The sequence below is a fragment of the Argentina anserina genome, chromosome 3 (genome assembly GCF_933775445.1).
Source record: "Argentina anserina chromosome 3, drPotAnse1.1, whole genome shotgun sequence".
Lineage (NCBI taxonomy): Eukaryota > Viridiplantae > Streptophyta > Magnoliopsida > Rosales > Rosaceae > Argentina > Argentina anserina.
Genome location: NC_065874.1, coordinates 29218821 through 29227699, shown reverse-complemented (window position 1 = coordinate 29227699; position 8879 = coordinate 29218821). Strand labels below are relative to the sequence as shown.

Sequence of the window (8879 nt, the reverse complement as noted above, 5' to 3'; positions counted from 1 at the left end):
CGAGTAGCCACTTTCTACCCGCGGGAAATCGCTGTGACGTCCGGCAACGACCCCGGACAGCGCCGATAGTGTCCGCCATCCCACTCGGTAACTGGGTAAGCCTTCGAATATCGAGTCGTTGTTCTTGCATTGAGAAAATAGATTGGATATGGATTGGAGAAACATTGACTTTAGCTATGTCAGTTTACATCTCAGAACTCATAGTAGATTGCCTTTGCTACATTACATGCCGAGATTTTTTATAGGTGCTTTTAGTTTGTCTTTGCCAGACTGTAGTTTTTTGCTGTGTTTACTGCATTTGTTTAAAGTTAAGGAGCAGTCTGATTTAGATTTGTTAAAGGGGTTTTTTTTCCTGACAAAATTGTTTGAGTGAAAGAGATTCTTGTGGAAAATGTAGGAATTATTTAGAGATGAGATATGCTCAAACCTGCACACCTGCACATGCATGCTTTAATTTTGTTCAGTGAGAGTGTGAGAAAGCAAGGATGAAGTCTTTGAAGGATTATAAGTCAAAGTAGACAGGGCATTTAAATTGTTTGCTGATAAACTGATGCATATAGCAGATTTTAGAACAAAGTATAAACTACTGGTTGTGAAACCACTACCTTTTTACTTAATTGTCTTTGAAAGAAATTGTAATATTGGAATAGTTCCAAAACCTTTGATATGATTTGAGATGAAAAGCTAATTGAATTGATAAGAACCATTTGGTGTGGCTTGGTTTATTGTGCAGACGGAGAAGAAGCAGGAGAAGGCCTTCTCTCTTGAGCTATAAATCACATATACGTTATAAATAAATACACATTTCACCCTATAGAGGACCAGCATGTCTTTGATAGGTACTGACAAGAAGGAGAAGAAGATGAAGAAGGCAAAAAAGGAAAACATGGAAACTCCTGTTCCGATGAGCATCGATAAGAAGAGCAAGAAAGAGTCAAAGAAGCGAAAGGCTTTGGATAAGGACGCAGATGCGGGCGACAAGGAAAACATGATTGAGCCCTTAAACAATGCCAAACCCAACAGCGGGTTGGAAGTGCAAAAGACTAAAAAGAAATCAAAGAAGGCCAAGGTGGAGAAAGAGGAGAAGAAAAGGAACGTGGAGGAGGACGCCTCGAATGTGGTGCTGATGGCTAAAAAGAAATCAAAGACAACCAAGGAGGAGAAAGAGGGGAACAAACAGAATGTGCAGGAGGAGGACGAGAACCTTAATGCAGTGTCACAGTCTCGTATTTTGCAGCCATTGAGGGCTAAGTTGAAGGAGAGAGGGATCAAGAACTTGTCTCCAATTCAGGCCATGACCTTTGATACTGTCTTGGATGGGTTCGACTTGCTGGCACAGGCTCCTGCTGGCCAGGTACTGAAGTAGTAACTTGCTTTGAATTTCCACTGACTTGCTGGCACTACGTAGTAAGATATTTTTATCATCATACATTGGTGTTTAGTAAATCTATAGGATTGATTCAATGGAAAGGTTTAAAATAAACTTGAATATTCATGTAGGTACCGATAAATAGAACTGTTATTGAGTAGAAACATGTAATATACCTGATCTCTGTGCTTTTGGACTTCGTTTGAAGGATACATTTCAGAAAATACAATGTTAGTTTTTTGTGTTGATATTAGAGATAATATATACCATTTTTGCAATGCTGCTTGCAGGATAAAACTCTGGCTTTTGTGTTGCCCATCCTGCAGACTCTAATAAATGGTTCTGCAGAACAATCTAAAAAAACTGGACACAGGGCTCCAAGTGCTATCGTACTTTTACCTACAAGGGACTTGGCCATACAGGTATATGGCATTTACCATCAACCTAAAAAAGAGAGGGGGATCAGTTTGTTTTGCTTTAGTATCATATCCACCCGTGACAATTATTTTGGTTCATTCAGGTTCTTAAGGAATTTGGATTTTACGGCGGTTCTTTGGGATTAGTGTCATGTTGTATATACGGAGGATCCTCCCACAAGGTTCAAACAAAGAAGTTAAAGAGAGGTCAGGTTGATATCATTGTTGGAACACCTGGTCGTGTAAAGGTAATAGAGATTGATCGAGTTCGGGTATTTAATTTTGGGTTATGGTAGTAGTGTTATATTTGCTTAATGTGAGTTTGGTGTAGGATCATATAGACGAGGGCAACATAGACTTGAGCAGTTTAAAGTTTCGGGTCCTTGGTGAAGCTGATGAACTGTCGAAGAAGGGGTTAGTTGAACATGTGGAGTTCATTCTAGGTATACCTCAATTTCTCAATGAATTTTTACAAAGCTAGACTGCATATCTTCTTTATTAAGTTCTGTTTCATGGGTTTGCAGGCAAGGTTAATGATGTAACCAAAGTTCAAACACTTCTCTTCAGTACAAACATGCCCCCTTGGTTGAAAGAGGTGAGAATATGAACCCGAATTCAACTTTGGCACATACCTATGAACCAAAAAATTTCAACATATGAACCTTTGGCGCATACCTATGAACAAATTTCATTTCTATGAACAAATTTCATTTTTGTTTTCAGATTGCTCCCTCCAGGTATCTTACCTCAGGTTATAAAAAGGTTGATCTGACTAGTAATAAAAAAATGAAGGCCACTTAAGGAGCCAAGGTCGCGGCGACTTTAGTAACAGATGGTGAAGTCTCCAAGCGCGTTGCGCACCATCTAATCTGTATGTGAAGGTCGCATGCAAGAGTGATGTAGCTAGTAAATCGACTGGTGGTAGTGAAGTTGATCGGTTTTTTCCCAATGTGTCCGATCAATTTTGTTGAAATGAAAGTCCACTTTTAATTTCAGTTTTCTATTTACAGGAGGAAATTAAAACTATTGTTTGCATTGAGGCTTTCTCATGATTGAAAAATCCAGAGCACAAAGACTGCAGGATTGTTATCGTACCTCCAGTGCTTGTGGGCTAAAGGAGCTGTATAATGTAGGAAACAAACATTATGTCATTTAGAGAAGAGTAACTAACCAGTACATTCTAAAATTTATAAAATTGATTTGCCATTGAGGTAGGTATAAGAGTCGAAACCAAACGCACAATACATGGACGGGAGACATTGATGTTGCCATGGAATATTGCATAAGCTGATATTTGGTTACTTTCTTCGGCTCCGTCTTATCAATCGAGTTTAAGTCATGGAATTTGGTTACTTTCTTTGGCACGCCAACAATGTGAAGATAAGTTTATCTTTCTGCTTTGTTTAGGTCTTTTGCTGTTCAATAATCCTCAGAAAATACATTAGACTAACAAGATCCGTACAATGTATGCAAGACCTGTATTTATTTTCCCAGCAGCTTAAAGTACTGTGCATAACTTAATCGTGAAAAAAACCAGCATATCAAAATTCATAAACTCAGAGCAGTGTTTCTAAAGTGAGAAGTAATGGAACAATCAAAGGTTTGGCATTAAGTACCTTGTTCAAAAAGCTTGGCACATAAATCATACCATTAACCAAAATCTTTAAACTTTCTTCAATCTCAATTCTCTCATGTATGAGAGATATCAGTACTTAACAGATCTCAGGTAGGGAGAACTGGAGAAGAAATGATTGGTTGAGGGATTGGCACCAAGTAGCTAGTTATACAACTAGAAGGCTTTGGCCCCAAATATCATAGCATTAACCAAACAAACTTTTTTAACTTCCTTCCATCTCATTGCCTTTCTATAAACTATGAGAGATATCAGTGACAAACAGAGATTCGGGGTAGGGAGAAGGAACAAAGCTAGCTAGCTAGGAAGGAGTCTGGAATGGGACACAATGTACACATGACAGCAACTGCTTTCACAAACCAAAAAGTCAAATGGGCCAGTATCAGAATCAAAACATGCTAACACAAAACGGGTTATACCTCATTCTGCGGACACATTGCCATACTGCCATGGGTTGAAGTCAATTGATGTCACATCAACCGCATCAACAGAGTTGGAGCTATCAATTTCAGCACGGTGTTGAGTGTATCTACTATTATACTGATAGACTTCCAAGTCACCCCACGGTGTAGGTGAAATTTCCTCTGTTAAGTCGAACCATCTTGGTGTAAACTTTTGTCCCTTGGCTTCTCGTTCCCTCTTCTCAGCTCTTTGCCTCTCCTCCAATCTTAAAGGAAGTAAAAAGGATAAATAACAGGTTCCATGGTGATGGCAGTAAATTAGAAATATCACACATAATACAACACTGATTCTCTTTTGGATAGAGATACCTGCTCTTCTCTGCACCTGCTTTGGATAGATCACCTTTCTCAAGTGCATATCTATCAGGGCGCAAACGTGAGTCCGATGCCAAAAACCTTTTAGGAGCACTGTCAAAGCTATTTATTTTATGTGCAAAGTATGTGTACTGAAACTTGTCATCCTGCGGAACATCAGCAAGATGCCAAACCTGCAGATATCATTCTTTGTGAATGTGCAAAGCTAAAGGATTTGGTATATACAACCAACAGCACAGATCACACAATGTGCCATAATAAGATTCCATATAAATTATTCCTTATCTTCTTCAAACCCTCGTTTCTGTATTCAAGAACATAGCTGAACCTAGCAGATAGATATTGTTGAATATATACTAAATGTGAATGAGTAACAGCTGTTTAATTCCACACGTACACCATATGGTATATAATGAATTATACAATATGACAGTATTAGAATGCTCTTCATAAGAATAATATAGATGTAAACTTAAATCAATGAATACTATTGCACATATTGCAGATGAAATTTGAGTGACAGAAAGTATACGACGGAGTCACGGAGATAGACGATGAGTACCTCTTTCAATTCTGTTCCTGGAAGGGGTTCCCCTTCCAAGTCACATGATTGATAACTCATGGATTCATTCCATTTCCCAGTCATCAACATCTTAGGTTCCTCGGCAGCGTTATACACATATCCATCCACTTCATAACGACCAGCACTGCAACAAAATACAGCTTCTATTTTATCATCACTTGACAAAGATATAACTAGTACATGGTCTATAAATCAAAAGTAATCTTTTAAAAATTCATTCATGAGTAGATTGTACTGAAACACTCCACTCATATCAGGATCCAGTGAATCATTTATTTTGAAGCGTTATTCTTCATTAACACCAAGTCAGTAATCCACTCCAATGAGATTAATAGGGCAAAAATAGAAAGTTCGATCTCACTATAATACTACAAAAAAAAAACTAGCAGTAACAACATGGTATTAATATACTTGAATGATTCATAGACAGAAGAAAGCATGCTTAAAGGAAGTCATACCCAAACCAGCCACATGGCTGGAAATATAGCACAGCTTTATCTCCAGTAGTTAGATTCGTCATTGTCATGTCTCCAGGTGAATCAACCCAAGTCCTTCCAAATATCAAGTTGTTTATCTTTGTGGGAGGTGGCACTAAGTCTAAGACCACACCAGATTTTTTAAGAGTCACTCGTGTTCTGCAAACAAACGCAGAATATATAACATAAATGTTCCGCCCAGGCTTTTAAATTTAAGGAGTATATATGTTTAACAGAAAGAAAGGAAAACACTTCATAATGATTGATAAAATCTCATCTGCTTACGTGAATATTTCAAATAGCCAACCATATCAACAGAAGTTAAGAAAACAAAAATTCCTGAAATAATGCATTGGCATAATTCAAATAATGTAATGTAGGGTTGAAATATGTGCTCGGCTATCTAGCATATCCAATTCTTACATATTTTTCCTTCCCTTACAACACAGCCAAAGTAGATAGTGAATTATGCATTTCTACTTTCCAGAATTCCATAACTCTTAAATTTCTAGGGGAAGAGACTGAGCTCTGCCGAGGAATTAGCTCTACAAACCACTAAAACAGAAGAAAACCTTCTATCATAAATTAAGCACTAGTGTATGCAGTAATAATCACAACCTACATACTGAAGTACAGGCAGAGTTTCTCATACCTTCCGACAGGATACACATCACAAGAGTTCCCTAAAAATTTAGTTTTCAGCTTTGACGTCACATCATAAGTGAAATGTTCATTTTCACCATGAGCAGCACTCATTGGTGGATGATGACTGATCTGAAATAATGTTTTTTGACAGTCAATTGAGAAGTAGAAGAGATAATGTAAAACACCATGGGGGGGGGGGGGGGGGGGGGGGGAGAAGGGGGGATGGTATATACATAAAAAACTAGAAAAATCATGGCCTTCAAAAGCTCACCTGCTCTGCAACAAATGTAAACCCACAGTGATTGACCATTTCATAAGTCTCCCCAAGTATAGGATTAAATGGTTTCCATGTTCGCTGGTAGGCATAGTAGACAGATATAGCCCATGAAGCTGTAATGAATAAGAGATGTGTATAGATACATCAAACATATAACGAATCTTGAATGTGCATCACAAGCGAATATACATTTATATATACAGAAGGAAAGCCGTACTCACTGGCATACACCAACTGCAGATAAGGATCCTCACATTCATCCGCAAGATCCAACAAGTGTGAATACTCCATCAGCTGTACAAATTGCACGGTTGGCAAAACCATCAATTATATACACAATGTGCAAAACTATCCAGGCATAGACATGCAGTCAGATTAGATGTTTAGTACAAACCTCTGCCATTTTCTGCAGCATCGTCATTGGCTCAAAAATATATACAGGCAGTGTCACCATTGAAGTTATATCTGAACCTATATACTTCTGCATCATCTTCCAGTAACCGTCTCGTTCCTTTAACAGAGAAATGTACAGATGTATAAGCAATTCAGGTTAAGTATGATATCAATAGCATTACATGAAAGAAGTAACAAAATTCCTATAGTTTGTAGGGAGCAATGGGAGAACTGACAAGAAAATGCTTAAAAGCCACATATACTTGCATCAACTGTTTACAATAAAGTATATGAGTTAATGCTATACCTATACAGATTCACAGTAACACCTAAAACTCAGGAAGCATTGCAATCTGATTAAACATGAAAGTTGGCATATTGCCACATAGGTAGCTAACATCCTTCAGATTTAGATAGTAGAGATGAAAAGGTAGCATACCTCCTTCTTCCATCTTCCTCGGTGAGCTTCCTCCTCTGCATCTTCTTTGCCTCCATCTGGATTTATAACTTCGACCCCTTCATAACCAAGCATCCTAAATGAAACAGGAGAATTACATTCAACTGACAGAATTCACTCCTCAACAACTACCGGAAGTACGAGGATATTTCGGCTATCAATTTGTTGTACACAAGCAGATGAATGGCTAAATCAAAAGACAAAGTTCTGTATAAGCTTTATAAGGAAATCTCCATGGGACACTATTGAAAGTTTCTGAGTATATACTGCTGACAGTTATGCACAACATTAATGGAAACCCCTTCCCAAAAGAAGAGTAAAACTATCACTAAGGCGTTATTCTCTGTAGTTCCTGAAACTCCTTTGATATAACTAGCTTACAAAAACCATCCGGGGATCAATATGAATTTTCATAGGTTTTCCTAAGACCTTATCAGGACCGATGAAAAAGTCTGCACTAAATAGCCATTAAATTAAAAAATAATAATAATAATTCCAGTCATTCCCCTCCCCCTGCCGTACACATTACTAAAGTCTCATCCAAGGCAAAAGCAAAAGCCTCCAAATTAATCTAAAGCAAGACATCTACATTGAAGATTATCGCATGTTGGGAAGCATCTAATATCAATGCCACACATCTAACATCCATGACTAAATTGGTAATTCTTAAACTGATATGTATCGAACGAGTACACATTTCGCGCTAGAGTCCTCACTCAACACTCCAACTTAATAATTCAAACCTAATAACTCGAAAGGGCACACCTTTGAACACCCAAATTCAGCATCATCATACGAAATCATAGATCACAGTCACATACCAAGTCTGATCAGCTAGAATCAATCTCAGGTCAAATTTACCAATATCTAAATCAACAACTGACTGTGAGTAAACAACATACAGAAGTAGGGAAAATTTGAACTCAAAAGGATTGAAAATTGAGGAGACGAAAAGTAAGGAATTGAGAGGGGAAAATGGAAGCAGACCCGCCGACGGATCGGTGCATGGCGTTGCCGAAGACGGAGAGGCCGGAACTCATGGCGGCGAAGAAGCCCTTGTTCTTCTCATCCTTGTCGTTTGGCCCACTCATTTCTGGAAAACCCTAATTCGATATTTCCAATCGAGAGAGATCAAAATGTTATGGAGAAAATCTTGTTTCTGGCTTTTGCAACAAGTCTTCGCTGAAATGAGAACAAAGTCTCACGCTCCCCACAATGGCGCGTGCCCTTCTTCTTTTTTTTGTTCTTTCAGCTCTTTTCCTTTTCCTTAAAAAAAAACTCTTTTCCATTTTGGAGTTTAAAGAGTAGTTGTTGACTATTTTTATTTGATCATTCTCGTGTCCATATATCTAGATTAATGACACATATTTTAAATTAATTATGGTATAATTATGATTATTTATATAAATAACAATAATAGATTTTTCCTTTTTGTAATTTTACATTAAATATTTTTTAGAGTTTAATCTATCTTATTTTTTAACCATTACAAACTCTACAAATTTTAAAACCCTAAGCTCAAAACCCAAAACCCGAAACTTTTTATATATAATATATTTTTATAATTATTTAATTTAAGGTAAAAAATAAAATTCAGAATTTTAGGGTTAACTATAGTCTAACCATGGTAGATGAAAATGACACATGTCATTAATGTAGGTGGGTGTGTGTGGGTGGGCAAATAAGGGTTGGTCAGCAAATTTACTTACAGTTAATAGTGTTGTGTTATTATTAAACTTCAAGTAGGGTGGACACTAAAGATATTCACCGCATTCAAAAATGCTTATGTAATATATGTTGAGGAGTCTAAATTGTTACCGATATGGAGTGGTAGCTCACTCAACCGTCATAATT

At 37.5% G+C, this 8879-nt stretch overlaps 2 protein-coding genes across 2 annotated transcripts; one reads left to right on the top strand and one right to left on the bottom strand.

Annotated features, from left to right (window-relative positions):
* LOC126786248 (DEAD-box ATP-dependent RNA helicase 7-like) lies at positions 1-2913 on the top strand. Its single transcript, XM_050512014.1, has 7 exons — positions 1-95; positions 734-1354; positions 1660-1791; positions 1890-2033; positions 2117-2228; positions 2310-2380; positions 2509-2913. The coding sequence occupies exons 2-7, from the start codon at positions 827-829 to the stop codon at positions 2584-2586; spliced, it is 1065 nt and encodes a 354-aa protein (XP_050367971.1). The 5' UTR covers positions 1-95; positions 734-826; the 3' UTR covers positions 2587-2913.
* A 410-nt stretch (positions 2914-3323) lies between these two features.
* LOC126786247 (oxysterol-binding protein-related protein 3C) lies at positions 3324-8217 on the bottom strand. Its single transcript, XM_050512013.1, has 10 exons — positions 8013-8217; positions 7008-7101; positions 6570-6686; positions 6397-6469; positions 6170-6288; positions 5906-6027; positions 5236-5412; positions 4757-4901; positions 4189-4367; positions 3324-4085 (listed from the first exon to the last, which is right to left on the bottom strand). The coding sequence occupies exons 1-10, from the start codon at positions 8114-8116 to the stop codon at positions 3839-3841; spliced, it is 1377 nt and encodes a 458-aa protein (XP_050367970.1). The 5' UTR covers positions 8117-8217; the 3' UTR covers positions 3324-3838.
* Positions 8218-8879: the final 662 nt, after the last annotated feature.